Source organism: Anopheles bellator, chromosome 1 (assembly GCF_943735745.2).
Source record: "Anopheles bellator chromosome 1, idAnoBellAS_SP24_06.2, whole genome shotgun sequence".
NCBI lineage: Eukaryota > Metazoa > Arthropoda > Insecta > Diptera > Culicidae > Anopheles > Anopheles bellator.
This window is the reverse complement of record NC_071285.1, coordinates 47,596,678-47,619,038: the sequence shown is the minus strand read 5'-3', so window position 1 is coordinate 47,619,038 and position 22,361 is coordinate 47,596,678. Positions and strand designations below refer to the sequence as shown.

Sequence of the window (22,361 nt, the reverse complement as noted above, 5' to 3'; positions counted from 1 at the left end):
ACACCAGCAGCTTCGAGCAACTAGAAAATGTAAAGAAATTTAATCATTTTATTTGACCACCACTGGCTGGAACCTGCGACCTCCTAAGCAACTTAAGTTTACTGTTATTCCTCCTCTCAATGTCAGGTGTGCGTTAATAAAAATGCCTCGTGATTGGAAGAATTTACGGTGCTGTCGGTTCTGCAAGGTTCTGCTGCACCGCCGAGCTGACCTTGTAAAACAAAATCTTGACACAAAGTTCCTGGTTCTGCTCGGCGTACAGAACCGCGCGTGTAAAAAATCCTTGGAAAATCTACGACCCAGCCAAAAGCGTGAGTACGCAAACCTTCGCTAAATGTGGACTACACCGGTTCGTTTTGGGAGGAAATGCGCACTGCAACCGGCACGGCTATGGGAGGGATGGCTATGTTTCGGCAATGGCGGCGACCGTTTTTTTGCCAAAGCCAGCCAAGCCATGTGGCACGGTCAGGTTCAGGGCGCTGCACCACTTTCAAGTGCCCTGCTGACGTTGATTCGCTCCCACAGCTTCATCGGAACAAGGTCATCGAAAAACCGACGGGCGAATCGAGAAACGAGTGAAGGAAAAGATCACAAAACTCACACAGCTTGGGACAGCACGATGCTTGAGTTTATTTGGGTTTGCTGCTGCATGGAAAACTCACTACGTTTAGTTGAAAATTAGATATATTTTTTTACAAATTACTAAAAAGTTCGAAAGCATCCCTCCAGGGGCCATGAAACGAGAACAAGAAGCATAATGCTGTGAGCGTTGTCCTCCCACACGGTCACCGCAATTCGTGGGGGGAGCGAGTTGTGAGAGGATCGGCGATTGACGATCGACAGCGTAGAAGGTTGCGGGAACCACGGAGCGCAGCCGCAACCGGCCGGGAAACCGGAAGGAAGGAGGAGGGTCCGCAATGGCAATTTCGTTCTGTCCTCGAGCAAGACCGCCACCGGTCCAGCGGTTGGATTCTTGGCACCGGTGTGATCCGGTTGCACGCGCTCGGTCGTTTAATGAGACATTATAGGTGGCTTTCAGGCAGCTGGCAATGGGATTAGTTAGTTAGATGCGATGATCTGATTCTTTCCAAGTCCACGCGAAGGGGGGCCTTTTTTTTCCCCTGCTGCACCCTAACCATATAGACTGTGCGACTTGGGCCAGCTTAGAAGGTAGCGTTTGCGACTTATGCTTCTCCCCGCGGAGGCAGCATGAAATGAACCTGCAGCCAGAGAAGTGGCACCACCGAATTCACGGGCACGTAAATTGGCACTTTCTATAAAAGGGGCAGTTTACCTTCGACCGGCAGGGCAGTGAGCGTGATGGGCAGAGGCTACATTACTCTAGAGCAGCTGCAAGCTTTGTGACCGTTTGTGAGCGATTGTTTCGGTCAGTTTGCAAAGACCTTACATGGACCGGTACAGACCGGTGCGGACCGCCGCATAACCCATTGCTTCTGAAAATCCTCGCACAGGAAGCACGGGCTTTGGTTGTTTGTTAGTCGAAGTTCTGCCAATCCGTTCCGTTAAGAGGATCCCCGTAGAGCCACAAAGAAAGGATTAGCTTATGTACCTCGCCCTAGCCCGATGATTCGGAGTAGGGAAAACCGGCGAAAACCCGTAACGCACGGGTCCGTGCTGGTTCACTTTTGGACGGCTACTCCAACAAGGAAATCGTGATCGATCTGCGCGCAGCCAAGCTTAACACGCGTGCGTCAAACTCCTTTGTCTCGGGGGTGATTTAAGTGGAAAAACTCCGGCCAACATTTGGGGCCAACAGTTTTTTTGGGTGAATGTCTCTGGTGTGCTTCGCGAAGGAAACAAATCGACAAGCCTTTATAGCCTCCCCCATTATTCATGGCCCAACGAATGATCCGGGGGGCTTGTTTGTGACGCGATCATGCCGGACAAACTACGGGTCCGAGTTTTGGCACAAAGCCATACGCAATTTGGCTAAATTAAACCTCAACCAGTGTGGATGTTGAGCAGGATTATGACACGTGAACCCGAACAATTGTTCGCAAGCTTATATTCGATTAGCGCGAAAAAAACACCTTCAAACGAACCTTTTTACATCGCAATCACTACACACGTGGCGGCCGTACATTAATCGCACGTGGGCCCCCCGGTTCCCCAGTCGCTTATGCTGTGAACAACATTGTTCCATGTGTGAACAGCGCCACCGACCGTTTCCGTGTGTTACTCTCTGTGACCTCTGTGAACCCTGCCCGACGCCGATTGTGCGTAATATCTTAATTACGTTCGAATTAGCATAATAATAATTGCGCCACCCAGATCCTGTTTGATCCCTTCTTTTTTCGCAACAAGCAATCAGGTTGCTAATTCTTAAAAATTGTAATCAAAATAATGTCATTAAGTGAAAACAATTTCCTCGTACTGGTGGCCCGCCGTAAAAGGGGACCGAAGTTAATTAGTAACTAGTGGGCCCGACCTGACCTTCATCACCGCCGCCAGTAACAAAAATGGAAATAAATGCATGCTGCTTGGAATGGCCGGCGTAGTGTACGTAGCGCGCACTAACTGACGCATCGGGGATTTTTCGGACAACAATCCGGCCAACGATCGCCGCGGATGCTTTCCCAGTCTCCCAGTCCGTGAGGTTGTGATTTTCCCGAGGCCACCACCGAAGGTGTCGGACATCCTGGGGGGGCGATGATTCACGATCGATTATGCGACTTCATGCGTGTCTGCCTTCGGCCACGGCGGGAAATTCCCACTGCTCCGGATAAACTCTACCCCTGCCTAATGAACCTCCTGTTTGGCGCGGCACTTGAACCCGACAGCTACAGGAACCGGGCGGAGAACTGAAGAAGGAAACACAACAAAGTCGAGCCCAGGTTGAGCCGGGTGTCTGGGCAAGATGCCGGAGCCTGGCCGCGTTTATGACCCTTTCGGGGCACTTCGGTGCACTGTCTACGGCGCGGTACGATCGGGTAGCGATCGCCCGCCAGAGACGGGCCTCGTTCTCACGCACTAAGTCGGCTGTCGGTGGTGGTGGTGGTGGTGGCCGAGCCTTCGGTCTCGGCGGTCCACTCGGTGGGCTTAGTACCTGGCTTTGAGTGCTCGGCAGCGGTTGTGTGTTGGCGAGGCAGCGAAGAAGAGTGTCCGGTCCCGTACCCGCGTGCCCGGTGTCTCTCACAGTCTCTCTCTCTCTCTGCGGGCGTATCCTTGTGACCTGCAGGCGACAAACGCACCTCTCTCACGCACCTCTCCGGCGCGCGACAACCTCTCTTGCGATCGGTCGATCGGTCGATCGGCGACACTGAGAGTGAGAGGGAGAGAAGCCGGAGAAAAAAAGGCATTATAAATCGGCGCGCAGTCACCGATCGGAGCTCCATTGTACGTCCGATCCGCTAAGGCGACACTAAGTCGACGAGTCCGTTTGAGGAGCGTTTGAGTTTTCGAGCCCCGTCGACACTTGCGTGGTGGTGGTCACACTAAAATTCTTTGGCCTTGTGTGCTTCCTAGGTGCACACGGAGGGTCTCAGTCTCAAACACCCCACGAAAAGTGCGTGGCTTGTTAGCAAACGATCCGACGCGCGAGATGCAACGCAGTTAGAAAAAGAGCTCGTGAAAATCCTGTGAACCCGTGCGCGCGTGAGTGAGAAAAGTGCGATCGTTCCAGTTTTTCCCCGCACTCGATCCGGTACCGGTAGGACTGAAGGTGAAAGTGTTGCTCCTGGGCAATAGCTGCACCCGCCGGGAATCGGAACGGACACAAAATGTCGCCCAAACCAGAGGAAGCCAGCAGCATCCCGGTCGTCCATGCGGTCGATGAACGGGAGCTGAACAACAGTAGCGTCAGTTTGGGCAGTCTCAGTGGCAGCAACCTGAAGCTGAACGCCTTCATCAACAACGCGTTCGTCAGCGAGTGCCCGATGAAGCTGCGGGAAGACACCACCACCACGAAGGATGCGCTCCGGAAGGGAACGAAAAACAGCAGTCGCGCCGGAGGTGGTGGCGGCGGCGGAACCGGGGGCGATGGCCACGCTCCGGGGCGCGCCGGCGCCACGGCCAGCCCGGGCAAAATGGCGGTGGTGGAGAAGCCGGTCGTCGACTTCGATGATCTGCTGCCGCACGTGGGCGAGTTCGGGCGCTACCAGAAGATCCTCTTCCTGCTGATGATCCCGTTCGCGTTCTTCGTGGCGTTCGTGTACTTCTCGCAGATCTTCATCACCCTGGTGCCGGAAGAGCACTGGTGCTACGTGCCGGAACTGCAGCATCTGTCCGTGGAGGATCGGTAAGTGGCGTCACCGATTCGATCACTAGTAGTAGTAGTGGTAGTAGTGCCTGCTGAAGGAGAAAATGGACGTCAAGCTCCACTCCTCGTTCGTAGTGGTAACGCCCCGGACACGCTTGACAGGAGCCGAGACGGAAAGTGTCTTCAGCTCTCCGCGTTGGGCCGCCATTCCTAGCGGTGCTGGTGGTGATGGTGGCCATGGCGTCGACTCGTGTGTGCCGGTTTTGGCTGGCGATCGCTTCGATGCGCGATCGGATGTTTTGACCATAAAGCTGAGGCAGAGAAAAAGCGAAGCCTCCTTCGACGAGTCGCGCTCTATCAAGGTTTTTCGCGCCATGGCCCGGGTAGCGGGTGCATCGTGGGTGATGCAGATTTTGGTGTGTGATGAATTCAAATCGAATCGTGTCCGATCGGGCCCCAATGTGACGCCGGCTCGCGGACCTCGCGGCTCGCAACATTGTAGAGCCTCTGGCCTCGGCCATGCTCGGGGAATGGGTTCCTTTAATCGCGTTTTAATGTTGCGAATGCGTATGCGCATACACGCAGTGCACTTCCTGATCGCGGAAGGTCTCCGGCGCACGGCACGGCGCGATCTTGCGCTCGGAAAAGCCCGAGCTCGATTTCAGCCGAAAGGGGCATAAAAACACCGACGAAGAATGCACACTAAACAAACGGATGCATTGAGTGGTTCGCGCTGCGCAGGTTCTTTCCCAGCCCGGCCAGACACTTCCTAGTCGGACTACGGACCTACGGTATGGTCTAACACTTTGCCGCGAACTGCACTGATTCATCGTCGCTTGGGGGCCCCTACATGTTAATGTACATTCTACGAATAACTGCGTCATGCTGCAACGTGTTACATGCGTGCACATTCCGACAGCCGGTGTGGCAGTGGCCTTTACCACTTGCCACCCTGCTGCTGCTGCTGTGGCAACCGTCAGTACGGCCCCGGGGGCTTCAAATGCCAACGAACGAAGAGTTTTGGGTGAGGATCTGCCTCCGAAACCGACTCCGGCCTTGGAATGTTCATTACCGATGGCCCAATAATTAACTCCAGTATGCTTCGAGGATGGAGCACTTGTGGAACCGAGAGAGGCGAGGCGATTAGCAGCGCCACGGGCCGGTAGCCGAAACCGAGCGCGATGCGGTAATAACCGCAGACCCCAAGCTCGCGGTCAGAGCGTACAGTTTCAACTTCAACTTGACCTAAATTTGAGTCCACCGCGAGTTACGCGACAAAATACACCGCTAGTCCAATGTCCCCGCCCGTGTCGCACTAATTGGCGCTGCCTCCAAGTTGCATCCAAGTTCAAAGACGCATAAATACTGCCCGCACTTCTCCTGAGACAGTGGTTTGATTGGCCGGGCAATTAAACGAAACTGGCACAGGCTGGGGTGACAGTGGCCAGAAGAAAAGGTCCCATCCGGACGGACACCGGGCGGTTGATTAGGGAGGGCGTAGTCGTAATTGTAAACCGCGGAGCACAGCACGGGTTAAGGCCAATCCGCCGACCAAACATGCAATCGAACGCGTTTACGTGGTTCAATCACATTATGTATGCCTCGAGAGCCCACTCGATCGGGCGCGGTGGCGATCACCATTCGGCACGAACGCTAGGTGAGGTGGCCTCATTTCCAGGACCGACCGACTGTACGTACCGCAAGGCATGGGTAAATACCATAAATCGATTTGTTGGGTCGGGGCTCAAACCTGATCCCGTGCAACCCTTTTTCAGGTGCACTGGCGTGATGAGCTACTAAATGGTTTCCACAACACAAATCGGCCCCTTAATCCCATTCGATGTTTCCAGTGCCAATTGCTGGACTTGGACTGTCCACAGAAGTGGACGATAGATACCCAAAACACGAGCGACTGAAGGGTCTTCTTTGCGATAGACTTTGGACTCACTCACCGATCGTCCTAAGTGCTCAATTACTGGTCAATTACTGGCCCTTCTTGAGTTGTTGAAGCCGTTTTTTTTTTGTTGGTCAAAATCAATCATTCTCCATGCGCCGTACGTGGCACGTGCCACGAGCGCGTCCCATAACAGCAGCGAAGTGTAAAGCCTCGGAGTACGGTGAATTGCGTTCTCGTAGGTTGAGGCGCACAAAAATGCAGGAGCTCCAAGAGCCCTGAAGAGCGCGGTTCTCATGGTCTATTGGTACCGCGCACGTACAGGTGATCCGGCCCCCGGGGTGGTCGTAGCTGCTTTCGTGGCCACCGGACTGCTGCTGCTGGAGTGGCCGAAGCCTTCCCCGCCACACGCCACAGAAATGCGCTCGTTTTGAAGCGCGAGCGCGCGTGTTCGCGTAGAATACGGCGGAAAAATTGAGAACGGCTTGACGTCCGCCCGCCCGATTGAAGGTCGCAATTAAATTGTGCGCAGCATGTGTCTGTGTGTTTTGCGTGTGCAGCATCGGCACAAACGTGTGTTGGTGTGTGTCTGCGTCTTGGCCGAATGTTTTATGGAGTAGCGAAAAACTGGCCACCGGCTGCGGTGCGGTGGAAATTCATCGCACCGGTTTGATTCGAGGGTCAGTCCACTGGCGAGCGGGTGAAAGTCCTGAACGCGTGCGATCAGCCCCACTCTAGAACTGGAGGCTTCCAACGGCCAACGGCGCGGGTGATCGAGAATGACATAATCGGGTTCCGGTCGCCGCCACCGCCGGTAATGAGGAAGTCGACCCATTTCGCGCAACAAGTCACGGTCGGTCGCAGGAAGCGAAAGGAGCGCTGGCAGACGCTTGTTGATAGGAGAAGCCGCCCGTGTCGGAAGCCATGTCCACATTTAATTGACACGCTGATGGAAATGTTTGCCAGGCTGGAACCGCTCGAACTGAAGAATGGCCCACATTGAACTCCGTGCCCGATCGGTCAAGTGAGTGATCTAATTTTCGGACGGATCCGGACCTTTGCTTGCGTCAGTGAAGTCGTGACTTCCTGACATGAACTCGACCGGGCTGCGAACGGGGAGGATTGCGATCAGGCTGACGCATGTCTGCCGGAACCAGCATCGTATTGCTGCGGACATTTCCCGAAAACAGAAAACAGAATGATGAATCGTTCGGTGGCCTGTCAGAAACTTTTGGTTTAGTTTAGCCGCTTAGAAATGAATGAAGAATACATTGTGACAATAAAGTATCCGGAAATTTGTGATTTAAAAAAATATGTGCTTTATTCGATTTTCGATTATTTTGTGGCGTTAGATTGCTACACATGTCAGTGACTTATGGTGAAAAGTTCGGCCACTTTAAATTATCACTTAATCTTTGACAGCTGTTCTGCTGTGCTCGTGTCTTGGCCCATCGGCGGTTTTTTTGCTCTTCCAAAAAATGGATGGCCAAAGCTACCGTATTGCCCAAATCTGGCCCCCTGTGGCCTTTTCTTGTTTCAAAAACTCAAATTACCGCTTCGTGGTTAATTTATTTGGGAGAAGGCAGAAATCGCTGATAAGACAAAACACGTTCAAGCAAAACAGCTGTAAAAAATTAACTGGGCTTTAAAAATAGCCGAATAGCCGATTTTCAACATAAGTGAGTGACATATGTAGCAACATTACACAACAAAAACATCGAAAATCAAAGAAAGCATTTTTTTAAAAATCACAAATTCCCGGTATTTATTTGACAGAATGTATAGTTGTATTTGTGGGGCTCGAATCATCAAGGAAAGCAAATCCCCTGTGGTTCATTATCTTAGGCCGCAGCCAACACTCATCAGAAACGTTACCACAAAACACATCTACCTGTTGATTAAAATGCTAGTTTTTTAACGTCCTTGGTCCTTGGTCAGATGACAAGTTGTTCTTTGTCGATAATATTGCCTAGATCGGCGTTTCCATCGGCTCGTGGCCAGAGTTCCATAGATCACCATCAAGAACTCGCGCGTAGCAAACATAATTCATTCAAGTGATTTATGATTGAAACAGAACCCTTTGTACTTGTGTCGGTCCTCGGGGGCGTGCGAAATCTTAATCTGACAGAACGAAAATTCCACCAACCCGGCGGAAACGATCGCCACGGCCGGTGCTGGTGAACCGGCACAATGCGGAAACACCGAACAACCCCCGCCGGTCGGCCGAAGCGATGCCGTGGAGTGACCGTAACCATGAAAAAGGGTCTCCCTTCAGAGGATCGCTGGCCCTGCGCGCTGGTCGGCTGTAGCACGCGACCCCCCGGCTGCGAAGGCTCCAGCGACTCCCGCACGCTACCGATCGACGCCGCGATCGATTCTGTCTAACTAACCTTGAAAATCGATTTAAATCTATTCCTGCCAGATCCGGCTGAATGGTCACGGTTCCGTGCCGTCAAGGTGGAGCGCCGAATCGGAAGTCATGTGTTTTGCGATTATGCTATGGGTGTGTTCGGGGTGGCTTTGGGCCGTTGGTTTATGTTCTTTGTTCACCTGCCACGGTTCCGTCACGACAGAATCGACCGAACCACTTGTAGTTCTACATTCAATTTCCGTCTTCTTAAATCGCGAGAGCATGAGTTTGCTGTCCAGTGTTTTGTTTGTTTCCATCATCGCCCGAGATCACGCCGCAGGATAAGAATCAATGTTTGGGGTAATATGGGGAACCAAACCGATTATGGCACATCACGATCGCTGATGGGCGCCCTCGAAAGAAGTGGCATAGGAATCAATTTCAAACACGTTGCGGTAGAACGTAATTAGGCAGTGAACAGGCTCCCGGATTGACGCTGTGGTTTGGAGGTTGTAATTTGAGATCCCCCTCGGTCAAGCGGCAATTTCGTGGGTTAGGCAAAGGTTTTCGAGTTCCGCTTCAATCGCGACGATGATTAACCATCGGAACGAGTGAGGCGAACCAACAAACAAGAAATATGTCCCCTAATAACAGGTTCACGAGTTCTTCTTGTCAATCTGTCAAAACTTTCAAAAACACGTTTCGCTTCTAACGGACCAAGCAAAAGGATCATTAATTATTTCCGCGCAGCAGCGTTGCTAAGCGAGCTGTCGAGTTGGAAGAAAAAGTAGGTCCACAATGACACCTACCACAGATCGTTGGAAGTGATTGAAAGCATTTTACGGACTTCCGTGTTGCGAACCAGCGAAGGACCACCCGCACAAAAAACACAGTCCAATCGCTTCTATGATGGTTCTTTTCTCTGCCAAACGGAACTTGATCTAACGATCCGTGGTGGGATTGATCGAGAGGCCGGGCTCGAGGATCTTGAGATCCGCAATCCACTCTGATGGCTTATTACTTAACGTGACGGCACCGCTAATGCTGGTGCCCCCGCGAATGCGTTGTACGTGCTCAAGGCGATTCGCTGTGGCGTTAAAGTTCCGCGATCAGTGAGTCGGCAATTTGCAGCATTAATTCGCATGCATTCTTATGAGTGCAAATGCTTCTGCTGCTGCTGTGCTATAAATAAACCAAAATGCTGCCAATTTAGCACACGCGAAGTGAATTCCGTGCCAATGTAGGAGCTAACGGTAGCTGGCGAAACACAACAAACTTCTGTTTCTGTGCTTAATGGCCACCCCGAATTGGCACCTGGCGAAGCCTTTGTGTCCGGGAGGTGTGTGCAGGCCGTGTTTGCCCATTCAGCACTATTTTGCAGCGACTCCCAACGGGAACCAGTCCCGGGGAGGAGCATTGACTCTCGGAGCATCTCAAGGATACGCGGCTCAGGGCAGGGAAGGGGCTCTGTGTGGCCAATGCTCTGGCCGATGCTCTGGGCCTTCCTTTGTTCTGGACCTTCGATAGAAGTGAATGTTGCGTTCGAAGCCTTCGATCGGTGAGCATAACGATCACTACGAAGCAGTGGAAGAAAAAGGAAGATCGTTTCCACGAGCGCCTGGAATGGCATAGCGGTGGTTCGGACTAGTCATTTGTTAAATACTATGTTTTACCCCAAGAATAAATCTATTACCTTATTGTGTCTGCCTAGATCGTAGAGTAGTGACATTTTCAATCCTTCCGTTTTCTTCACAGACGGGCACTGGCGATTCCTGTCGAAGGGTCGCTCGACTTTGGCCCGACTTTGGAGGGTGAAGCCACCAGCTACAGCAAGTGTTCGATGTATGCCGTTAACTTCACCGAGGTGCTTGCCAACAACATACGCAAGCCGGATCCGTCCTGGCCAACGCAGCCTTGCCGGCACGGCTGGGAGTACAACTACACCGATGTACCCTATGCAACGGCCGCCACTGATGTACGTCCAGCGCCCTCCGATGTCATCTCTAGAACACGTTCTAGCTAACCGTTCTCGTTTCCATCCTTTCTCTGCTTCTCGCTGCTCGCCGATTCCAGTTCGAGTGGGTCTGTGACCATGCCTATCTGCCGACGCTGGCCCAGTCTATCTTCTTTCTGGGCGCGATCGTCGGTGGGCTGCTGTTCGGCTGGATTGCCGATCGGTACGGCCGCATCCCGGCCCTGGCCGGCTGCAACATCATTGGCTTCGCGGCCGGCGTCGCTACCGCATTCGTCGGTAACTTCTGGCAGTTCAGCCTGTGCCGGTTTCTGGTCGGATTCGCTTTCGACAACTGCTTCACCATGATGTACATCTTGGGTAAGTTACTAAAGTCCAAACGATCGCCACAATCGCGTAGTCACACGATACAAAATATGGCATGTTGTTCCACAGTTGGGAGCGCAACTTAGTAAACGCTCACGGTGTCCTTCTTGTGAACCGATTCTGGCCGGTTCCCTGGCGTTGGGGTTCGGGGGTGAAGGTGATCATCTGCGTTTGGCACTGCGTCGAGCTGCAGGAAAAGTGGGTTTCACCTCCAGTCCTGTTCGCCTGACCACTGTGCGTACTGCTACGTAATGTAACCTGAAATGGACCTGAGTGATTGATGTCGTAGGCACACCTGCCGGAGTCGGCCCGGTGTCGGTCCGGTGTCGGATTGAGTGTTGATCATTTCCAGTCGGCGATTCTATCACTTCGATCTCCCCGCAAGGTGTTTGCTTTGACTCCCATTCAGTATCTAGCTCCTCTGGTTGTGGGCGCCTTGAGGAGCTACCTGAGGCACCACGGCGGCGTGTCGTGTTTGTTCAGTAATTAGTTGTGTAGCCGGTTACGGTTTTTTACAATTTTTACACCTAATTGCCCCTCGGGCCAACTAGGATCGGCCAGCGGATCGTGATCCGTTGCTCCGCCACACGGACTTGCACCGATCGTGTGGAACACCCTCCGTGGCATGTTTTAACACGGATTAACATATATTTTATGCTTCACTTAATCGTAACCCAATTGTCTCAGGGTAAGAAGCGTTTGCTCCCTAGCGGATTGCGGATCTGACCTCCGCATCGTAGGTACCACGGTTGTGGCAACTAAAATTAACCACTTGACTGTTGATAAATAGTCTGACACACAGCAATTATCGTGTCCCATTCGATGTTTTATTCCCGCAACAAATCGTGTCTGAGGTCTGAGTATCTGACAGATTTATGATAATTCCCTTTGTGCGGGAACCGCGCCGAAGGTAGCCACCGCACGCGACAAATTGGCGTTCCCGATAGCCCCAAGAAGTGATGCTAATGAATGAAAATTAGATACAATCTTTATCTCCACCGGGGTTCATATGTCGCCTCTCGAGGGCACATTGCGGTCCGGGCGAAACAATGGACGCCCGAGCTGACTCGCGACAACTATTGTTAATGGGGTTGTCCGAGGCTCAAAGTGTTCCGTTTACGACTTCATCGGAACTCATTGCAGTAACATAATCAGAAGCGGGAGCTAAGTTCTGCACTTTGATTGTACGAGGACTGTTCAAAAATTTTTGCGACATTTGTATTTCCGCGGGCTACGTATATCCGATTTTCAAAATTTATGATGGCATTAGGTTGCTACATATGTCAGTGACTTATGGTGAAAAGTTCGACCATTTTGAGTAATCACTCAATTTTTTACTGTGAACGTGTCTTGGCTGATAGTTGATTTTACTCTACTCCGTAAAAAAGATGGCGCAGAATCTTTCTCAAATGTTTTGTGAAAAATAAAATTAGAAGCACGGACGCATCCGAAATGTTGACTGTGGCTTATGGTGAAGCTATTAAGACAAAAAGCAGCGCTTATCGGTGTTTCAAATTTTTTTTAGAAGGCCTAGAAGAGGTGAACGTCGCAAAACAATTTTTGGTAGAATGATAACAGTTTTGCCTACAGTTTACTTCGAATTTTTGGCCCACAAATGACCGATACCGTGTTCCCTAGATCTACCTCCTGGTGATATTTTCCTGTTTTCAAAACATAAATTACCTCTTCGTGGTCAATTAGTTTTGGAGTACAGAAAAATTGACGATGGGCAGAAGTTTTTGAACAGCCCTCGTATTGATATCGAAGTGCTTCCGATCGCTTACGGTTGTGTAATACACGTTATGAGCTCCACTGCAACTCATTTGAGATTTTTTCGGACCAGTTCACCTTGCGGGTGGCGAATTTTAAAACCTTAGTAGGGTCAACCACCGGGGCGCTCGACTTGGTGACGAACTACCCTACCGCCATCGTTAATCAGGTCCTCAGTAAGTGCGGGTTCAAGTGCGTTCACAAATCCACCACATCCGGTTGGCCCAATTAATGGCAGACAAAATCAAGGTGTCAATGTCGACGGTGAGTGCGAAACTCCATTCTGCCCCAAGGAGGCCGCGTCATATCCTGGGAAACAAGTTTACGATTCTGGCGCGTTACTTACCGACAATTCTGGCACACCGGAAGTAATTGCCCTCAGCAGTGGCGGATGATTTCGGCTCCCTGAAAAGTGACTTCGCGGGCGCACGCACTGCTTAAGGTCTGATTTTCGGTTCCGGTTTCGTGGTTTCCGTTCCAATTTCGAGTGAATGTATCAGGTGGCCGCGAACCTTGTGGCGGCGAAGCGCGGTGCTCAAGGTCGCCCAGCCATGCAGACGAGGGGCTTCATTTTCGGTCCGCCGGCCACCCCACCCCGCTGAGGACGTCAGCGTCACTTTGGGTTGATTTGAATTTTGCTCGGTTCGGTTTTCCCGTTCTCGCTGGTCGCCTTTCACTATTCGCGAATAAAGCTGTATAGTGGCTTGACGGTGCGACGCTAGGAGCAGGTTGCTGCGAAAGGACACAACGCAGCGCTCCTTGGAGTCACTCTTCTAACTCGGAATGGTGTCGGCGGGGGCTACTTCTAGTTGACAGGCAGAATAATTCTTGCTCCTCCGAAGGCCATCCAGCCGGGCGGCGGCACTGTTCTGGGCAAAGAGCACTCGCACTTTGTTTCTTTTTTTCATTACGTTTATGATTACTGTACGTGAGCCTTCGAATGCTGAAAACCCAGATTGCGTATACTGCTTTGTGGAGACAGAGTGTGTGCCTGCCAAAGTTGGCACGCACAAAAAACTTACATTCGGCCAAGGACCGAAACAGGACGAGAAAATGGCCACAGAAACGAAACCAGTAACGCAGCTTGACCGGTTTGCTATGATTCATTTGCTCACAGTCTCCTGCGATTAGCTGGAGAAACGTTTGTCAGACAGTCGATGTGTTTATATAAAATTTGTCACTTTAGTGACATTGTGCCATTCCGAACGCGCACAGCCGTTCGACTCAATAAATGTCAACTCGCCTCACCTTTGTGTGGTTAAAGTTTACTTCATTCATAAACTACGACATGGTGGCCAAGAAATGTTTCTAAGAGGAAACGATCGTTTTAGTTCCATTTCCGAGACGATTAAATCGTAAGGTGCGTTACTCAACCCGGCGGCTGAAGTTCTCGTCGGCAAAATTATAAAGCCCGGTCTGGTCGCAAAGCCCGGCTATTAGGTAGATGATCAGCACTTCCAACGGCGGTAATGCCAGGTGGTCACCGGATCGGTGCACCAGGTCCACAGGGCCATGAATGCAATTTGCTTCGATTTCTAACGCCACCTGCCACGGTCTAGATTAACACGCGTAACGTGCATTAGCATACCCCGCGCTCCGGTGAGCTTCAGGACGAGGGCGCAGGAGCACATCCGTCAGGGCGAGTTATTAACGCTGGATGAGCGCCCAAGGAACGCGGACATGAAATTAGGAAAATGAGCACATACAAAAAAATATGCCAATAATAAATAACACACACAGATCCTGGTGCGCGGGCGGAATACGAGGTGGCAGAATAAATAAACATACTAATGGGGGTCCCCGCGTGAGGGCGTAAGGTAGAATCGGTGGCACGTTTTCCTTAAACTCAAATCGAAGTGTGTAAATATGCGGGGACATTGCTCTGCTCCGTCGGCGGGAAACACACATTAGCACGGCGACTATCGATTAATCCGTGGCATTGCGTTGACCACCGTTGGCAACAACTGGGCACATTTGAATTGCCGGTTGGTGATTCGACATCAACTGCCAGGAGTGGAGTTGCGTGCCTGTAAACTGGTTGCAGCGCTTCGACCTATATCAATCATTTATTTAAAAAGACATTTCTAATGAATATTACATGCATTGCGTATTCCACCTGCATCTGGGCCTGTCGCCGATTCAAGTTCTTTTAAAGGAGATGTGGAGCAATAGCGGTCCATGTAAGGAACATCTGCATGCGATCGATTAAAAGTGATTTAGAAAGCCGTTTTGGCCATTCAACAAACGTTTGCATTCATTATCGAAATTACACGTTTAATTCAAAAATTCAAACTGCGGTCGATGTTTTTAATTCGATGTTTTTTCTCAATTCGATTACGCCTGCTTGTTATGCAATCGGTGCTTCATTCATTTTCTTCCTTTCAGTTCTGGAATACGTTGGACCGAAATGGCGCACGTTCGTTGCGAACATGTCCATCGCGCTGTTCTTTACCACGGCGTCCTGCGCGCTACCGTGGATTGCGTACTATCTGGCGGACTGGAAAGTGTTTGCCATCGTCACCTCGGCACCGCTCGCTTTGGCCATTTTTACCCCCCTGTTGGTACCGGAATCGGCAAGGTAAGTTAGCGGCGGACGGGCGGAAGACGAGGCATCGTTGTTTTAAACGCACCCCACCATCGTTGCTTCCTTCGCAGATGGCTCGTTTCGCAGGGTAAGGTTGACAAAGCAATCGGAATCCTGAAGAAGTTCGAGAAGATCAACCGGAAGACGATCGATGCCAAAGTGTATCAAGAGTTTAGCGATAGTTGCGTGAGACTCCAGGAGGAAGAGGCGGCTAACAGCAACTACTCCGTGCTGGATCTGTTCAAGACGCCACGCCTGCGCAAAATCACCATCCTGCTGATCACGATCTGGATGGCGATCTCGCTCGTGTTCGACGGGCACGTCCGGAACGTGGGCTCTCTCGGGCTGGACTTGTTCTTCACGTTCACCGTGGCCGCGGCCACGGAGCTGCCGGCCGACACCTTCCTCACTCTGACGCTGGATCGTTGGGGTCGTCGTTGGTTGGCCTGCGGCACGATGGTTGCCAGCGGGTTGTTCAGTCTCTTCGCGACCATGGTGCCAATGGGTAGGTAGAGAGTGCCCGGACAATCTCTCTTGCCAACCGCTAACCATCGTTTCCTTTCGCGCCAGGTGCCTACTCAGCGACACTCGCCATCCTGGGGCGCTTCAGTGTGAACATTTCGTACAACATTGGGCTACAGTACGCGGCGGAACTGCTACCGACCGTGGTCCGGGCGCAGGGTGTCGCCTTCATCCACATCATGGGCTACGTGGCTAGTATCGTGGCACCGTTCGTCGTCTATCTGGCGAACGTGTCGCCCTCGCTACCACTCATCGTGCTCGGCGTGATGGGCATCGTCGGCGGACTGCTGTCCCTTATGCTGCCCGAAACCCTTGGACACGACCTGCCGCAAACGCTTGCCGATGGTGAAGAGTTTGGACGTGGGCAAAAGATTTGGGACTTCCCGTGTCTCACGAAGTAAGATCATTATCGCCCCCCGGCGGTTGGTACCCGAAATGCTCACTCTCCAACGCTCTTACCCCAACAGGAAAGTGGATGACTTCGGCACCTGTGACGATCTGCCGGTCGAGCGGTTCACGCGGTCCACGTCGAAGACCTCGATCGGAGCATCGCTGAGGGCGTCGACACGTGGCGAACTTCGCTCCAGTATGCTGAACCGATCGGTGCGATCGCGCGTTTCCGTGCGCTCGCTGGCCCAGTGCAAGGAGGAACAGATGTCGGCCGGTGTGTAGGCCACCATTACGCTCTATATTTGTGTAATGCTTCCTAGTAGACTAGGGCACGTTTTCGAACACTCGGCACCACCGGCCACCGGGGGCCGGGAATGCCGAGCCGAGGACGACGCGCTATCAGAGTCTAAATATCATTTTAATCGGATAACTTTAATTCCTCGACTCGGGCGAAAGGGTTACACTGGTGGTACCGATTCTAGTCAACCGTATCGGATGATTTTTGAATTAGTACCACAGTGAACCGCACCCAACTGTTAATATTCAAATCGCCAAATTATCCTCCCGAGTGCGCCAACCAGATCGGCAGTATTTAGTGAGCAAGTCAGCCACCCAGCAGTGGGGGTGAACGGGAACGCAAACTTTCCTTCCACCGATCGAAGCCAGGAGCGGGAACCGTAACGCGTTTCATTACAGCAAACCAGCCATATTGCAGCAATCGGAGTGGCCAAACACTTGAGAGAAAAGTATTATTATTTCCTCCGAGTTCGGACATCGGACGACAGACTTTGTGTTGTTTTACTATTTTTTGTATCAGACTGGCGAGACAAGTGGGACCGGGTACGCTGCCCGTCAGGACCTCTCCTTGATGGTTTTAAGATTTCGTGATCAGCACAGCAGCGAGCAGAACGCAGTTCAGGTTTCGAGAAACGAAACCATGTTTTACCGAAAACCAGGAGATTTCACAAGCATTGCGAAGGAAACAGTAGTGTATGTAGGGCGAGAAAGTTTTATTTATTCGCTACAAAACATTAAGCTCGAAATAGCTCGTCAGAATGTGATACCGAGAATGCGAGCAATGGTTGTGAGGGTAACATTGTGTTAATTTATACTCATCCTATCGACGAAATAAGAATGTAAAAAGAAAATCACGTTTGTCTGTTTCAATGACCTATGTTAACATAATTTTAACCGAAAGTAGGTTGCCTCAAGCGTTAATAACGGTTCTCCCCGAAACATGTTGTCGTTGCGAAGGTTCCGGTTCATACTTTCATGTCGATATCGAAATTAGGCCTTTTTTCGCAGATCCGTTGGCCACGCATCGGGAGAAAGGTATGCAAATTCATTTTTACACTTCGCTGAACATGTTTCATTCGCCTGTTGGAATAGGTGTTACTCCCCTCGTCGCTTTCATCATGTCATCAGAACATCCGGATGACGACGGAACGATTGTTTAAATCAGTTTTTGTGCATTTGCTTTCCACACATGGCAGACAATTAGCACCGAATTTGTCCCCGCTTGAGAGCACATCTGGGGCGAGGTTTGGTAATTAAATTAACATATATGGTGCGCTCGCTGGTTGGGGCTTGGTTGACCCTTTAACGCCTCGTTTAAAGACTATGAGGCAATGGGTTGCTGGCAGGCAGAATAACCAGGGGCACAGGAAATCGCAAATCACCGTTCCCGTGGCTTCCAATCAAATCCCTCATTAATGGGTTTGACATTTAATTTTATGTGCTTTTTTCCATCATCATGTTTCGCCATTGGTGGCCAATTGGTCTTACCGCACAACCGCGATGGCAATAAAAGTCGGTCGGTCTTTGCTACACGTGTTGCTGACGGCTAGAATTATCCTGCCGCAGTTGAATTGCGGAACGAATTATTGCCCATGTTATGGACTTTATCCTATTCAAAATAAGCATACAAAAGGATCAACGACCATTTCGCTGCTCTCTAGGCACTTGACGCAATGGCGACAGGAAAACTACGGCAACCACGTCCCAAACCATCCCATCAATAACAGAGATGATTTGCAAGGATTTCCAACAGCGAGCCAACAGGCCCGCCCCCCCATCGAGGCCATTATCTTCCCGCCGCTGCTCCTTTCGCACATTCCGGCATTCCGCTTGTTGTCGTCATTTGGATCCTTGGGTCATTTTTCTTCGCCTATATTATCGACACCCGCACGGAAACGGAAAAACAACGGTCTCCGGGGACAGGTCGTTTGTCGGCCACGCCACCGCCGGGTGGGGAGGGATAACTGTCTTCGATTCGATTTTAAGACGAGTCCCTCGGATCCCATACAGTGGTGCTGGTTTCTTGATTTCCGATATCCTTCATCTGCGTTGCCGCTCCGGCAGTGTCCGCCGTCCTACTCTGGCAGCTTCAAACGGTGTGTAAACCGCTCTGCTCGGTTATCAGTTTCTCGGTTCGTCCTAAAGCTGCGAAAATGCATGGTCGTACGCCTACGTGCCCCACGGTGCCACCCAAACTGAGCTCCGATTTTTATTGCTTCGATGACATTTTAACTGTATTTTGGAATTTATGGTGAATAATTTTGAAATGTGCGGATCTTCTAGGCGAGCTTTTGCAAGTTTCGGAAACTTCCGCTTTTCAGCCAGCATTGAGTACGTAAAGTATAAAGATCGCTAATCGAGTCCAGCACTGTCGCCGGAGGCTGTTGATGCCGATGCGGTGTGAGTCAATTCCTTGGCGTATGCAACCCACACTCCCCCGAGCTACTCCCCACTCCGACTCCCCACTGTCACTACTGTGCATGCTCCGTGGGCACACACATATTCAACAGGTCGATCGTTGTTGAGCGGCGGCCTAACAAACAGACGGCTCACCGTGTGTTCATTCGTTGTTTGCGCGTCATCAAGTCCGCAGCTCTCTCGCGTTGGATAACTTTCACTTGTCCGCGAAATCCTCGCCGTGCCGTCTGTCGTGCAGACGTGTTCGGAATAGTGAATGTGTTTAGCGGAGTGTCGGTGCAGAACGTAGAAGCCGATTCTCGGGTTGAAGCCGGATACTGGAGCACGGGGTTCGCTAGTTTAGTAACCAGCCTTCCCGAGAAACCGGGCCAACTGAGCGGCTCTCCGTTACCTAAGAGAGCACTATCGCGACAAGTGTGTGCCGTATGGGATTACCGTCGGGATTGGCGCTACGGTAAGCAGTTCCGCCAAAGTGTTTGTCCGCCAGGTGACGACCCACAAGGCGGCGGAATGTGGAGCATACACTTCTTGTCCTGTCTCTTTATGACCTTCACGTTGGGGCCAGTACGACAGGTAAGCAGAGCACAGCACTTTGTGCACTTTAATCCCCCGTCTTAAAGAGCGAGAATTATGTCGATCTAATCAAAATTCAATCGTCGCGCTGAGAGAGGACCATTTAACCGGTTTAATTAATGAGGTACCCTTACTGCGAAAAGAGTTGGCAATCGTTAAAATTATGGTCAGAAACTGGAATTTCTCGATCAAGCCGGGGATTCAAGTTCTTGCGTTTTCAGTCACATGCTGGAGTCGTTGATCCTTGTCCTGCGTTCAGTTACCAGCATGCAGTTTTTTGTGTGCCCATTTTAAATCCCACCGTTGGGTCGTGGATTAAAAATGTTAATGAAGGTATTTACTGTGAGATAATTTTTTTAAATATTCATCAGATACGGAAACGCACTAAAACGCACTTTCAAAGCAATAATAGAGGCCAGAAATCCCATTCGGTCACAATTGGTTCTGTACAGCAACAATAGTGTGCATCGCAGCGGAAAGACTATAGGGACAGCGCACTCGATAATAATGGTCCCATATTGTTGCATCGGGTTGCTTGCAGTTTTGCATGAATAAACGGCCCCGCTGGTTCCCATTTTTTCTGAAATCGTTTGCTGCGGGTCAACAACCTGGTGACAGGTTTTGAAACAGCGTGCGATATGCTTTCAGCACTTGGCGTAAAATCGAAAGGATGTTTCACGTAATGGGATCCCGTTTTACACACCAACGTACTCTTTCCAGATCGATGGCCAGTTGACGCTCGATCAGATGCGCATAGTTGCGACCCGGACGAACGAATCGCACTTCGATGCAGTTCTCAAGAGCATTCTAAAGCCGCGGATTGTGGGCACCGCGACGCACGTTGAAGTGAAGCGCAGCATCATCGGGGAATTGAAGGCACTCGGGTTTAGCGTGGAGCTAGACGAGTTTAACCAGAAAACACCGCACTTCGGAATGCTCAGATTTACCAACATCATCGGCAAGCTGAACCCGGACGCCGACAAGTATCTGACGTTGGGCTGCCACTACGATAGCAAGTACTTCCGGGAGCACGCGTTCGTGGGAGCCGTCGATTCGGCCGTACCGTGTGCGATGATGCTAAATTTGGCCCAAACGACCGAAGCGGCCCTGAAGCTGCTACGCAACAACACCGACCTCAGTTTGATGCTCCTGTTTTTCGACGGCGAAGAAGCGTTCCGGAAGTGGTCGGCCACAGACTCGCTGTACGGATCTCGCCACCTGGCCACCAAGTGGACGACGACCCCGTACGCCTCTAAGACGCTCAGCAAGTCGATGCGCGAAATCGATCGTGTCCAGCTGCTGGTGCTGCTGGATCTGATTGGAGCCCCGGATCCCAAGTTCTACAACTTTTTCCCCAACACACGCAATCACCACCGGAGGCTGAGTAAGATTGAGCACAGTTTGCGGTCCAACAAGCTGCTGGTGAAGGATGCGCAAAGCGGGCCCATGTTTCTCGATCAGACGCTCTACAATCGCATCGAGGATGATCACCTGCCGTTTTTGAAGCGAAGTAAGCGGGTTCCATCGGGGGGCAGACTGGCTTTTAAACTAACTCCTTTTCAATACTTGCGTGCGTTTAGATATTCATATACTGCACCTCATACCGGTGCCGTTTCCGAAGCATTGGCACAAACCGGAGGACAACGAAGCAAATCTGAGCCGCACGACGATCAAGAATGTGAACGCAGTGCTGAGGGTATTCGTGATGGAGTACCTCACGTTCTGTAGCAGCAAATACGGACGACCGCTGCAAAGTTGCCTGCAATGAGTTGGCTTAATTATTTCGAGTTTTCTTTTATAATTGTGATTCCAGAACCTTTTCAGGTAGTAGATTCATCATTTCATTAGGTATTAAGATACAAGTATTAGAATTCAGTTATGAAAATATACTCTCCGTCTGTGTGACTGATGACAGGTTTAAGTAAGCTCACCTATGTAAATGCATCGATTTCATTCATTACCAGAGTACTTTTTGTCTTTTTGCGATATCATTAAAAGCCAGCATAAAAAGCAGTTAATTAGAATATTGGCCAGTGATGCCGGCGCATAAATTATCACCTCCCTATTCCCCTTCCGACGCCAGGCAGCGCTGTTCCTGTATTCATCAGATGTCAACTCTTTCGGCGATGATGACGATGACAAGCTAATCAGGAACCGTTACTTTATGCGCCCCAGTTTGTAGTGTTCCCAAATGTGAAGAATATCTTTTTATAATAAACATGCTGTAACGGCATTTTCAAAAGGAAGCACAACAATTAGCAATTTCTGGGATCCGCGGGACCATCAAACGATTTTTAGTTATGTAATTGGTAATTTAAATTATTATTCGCTAACAATTATTCGAACGTTGCACGCGATTAGGAAATATTTCGCACGCGGCTCTCGTCAGAGGCCGCCGTTGATCCGGAGCGGGCGGTGTAAATTGCCTTTCGAGCGCTTCCAGTGTGCTGCTTCCCAACTGCAGCGACTGCGAAAACTCCGACATGCTGGAAATTCGGGCCAAAAACACAAAACACGCCAACCGACGACCGTTCGCGATTCGAATGCGCCGTTGACAGTTGACAGTTGACAGCAGTGTATGTTGACGTTTTCCCGGTGCTCCTTCGGCTAGTGCGATTTGGTACACGGCCACTGTGTATTTCGATCCGGTAATTCGTTTTTAGGATGCGTTGAAAAGAAAAGGTGATTAATAGTAGTTTGGAAAGGATTGCTAGGATCGTGAAACTTTGTACATTTAGTTTGTGTAAATATCTTTCGAGTGAAAGTCGAAAGTCAGGTTTGAAAGTTCAGGTTGTTGGGGCAGTAAAGAAGCAGCTGCGTTGCGACAATGCCGAGCATCAAAATAACTAACATCATCAAAATAAATACTAACCGTAAGTAAAAGGCGTCGAATCCCATCGTCCCGGTGAAGGGTTACAATCCCCTAGTGCGAAACGGAGGAAAACAAGAGTCCTTCTATTGGCCCTGCCTGCTCGGTTCGGTTGTAGTTGTGGCAGCGATTGTTGG

At 50.8% G+C, this 22,361-nt stretch overlaps 2 protein-coding genes across 2 annotated transcripts; both read left to right on the top strand.

Moving 5' to 3' along the window:
* The first annotated feature begins 3,414 nt into the window (after positions 1 to 3,414).
* On the top strand, positions 3,415 to 17,182 carry LOC131208471 (organic cation transporter protein). Its single transcript, XM_058201240.1, has 7 exons — positions 3,415 to 4,258; positions 10,219 to 10,438; positions 10,537 to 10,795; positions 14,957 to 15,149; positions 15,227 to 15,660; positions 15,726 to 16,074; positions 16,145 to 17,182. The coding sequence occupies exons 1-7, from the start codon at positions 3,741 to 3,743 to the stop codon at positions 16,347 to 16,349; spliced, it is 2,178 nt and encodes a 725-aa protein (XP_058057223.1). The 5' UTR covers positions 3,415 to 3,740; the 3' UTR covers positions 16,350 to 17,182.
* Positions 17,183 to 19,292: 2,110 nt separating this feature from the next.
* On the top strand, positions 19,293 to 21,124 carry LOC131215750 (glutaminyl-peptide cyclotransferase-like). The gene is made up of 3 exons (XM_058210145.1): positions 19,293 to 19,355; positions 20,076 to 20,865; positions 20,936 to 21,124. Exons 1-3 carry the CDS (start codon positions 19,293 to 19,295, stop codon positions 21,121 to 21,123), a joined length of 1,041 nt encoding a protein of 346 aa, XP_058066128.1. The 3' UTR covers position 21,124.
* Positions 21,125 to 22,361: the final 1,237 nt, after the last annotated feature.

Coding starts and splice junctions, on each gene's coding strand:
- LOC131208471 (XM_058201240.1), top strand. CDS start 3,741: ATGTCGCCCAAACCAGAGGAAGCCAGCAGCATCCCGGTCGTCCATGCG. Junction 10,439..10,536: donor ATGCAACGGCCGCCACTGAT/GTACGTCCAGCG, acceptor CGCCGATTCCAG/TTCGAGTGGGTCTGTGACCA. Junction 15,661..15,725: donor CGCGACCATGGTGCCAATGG/GTAGGTAGAGAG, acceptor CTTTCGCGCCAG/GTGCCTACTCAGCGACACTC.
- LOC131215750 (XM_058210145.1), top strand. CDS start 19,293: ATGTGGAGCATACACTTCTTGTCCTGTCTCTTTATGACCTTCACGTTG. Junction 19,356..20,075: donor CGTTGGGGCCAGTACGACAG/GTAAGCAGAGCA, acceptor TACTCTTTCCAG/ATCGATGGCCAGTTGACGCT. Junction 20,866..20,935: donor CCTGCCGTTTTTGAAGCGAA/GTAAGCGGGTTC, acceptor GCGTGCGTTTAG/ATATTCATATACTGCACCTC.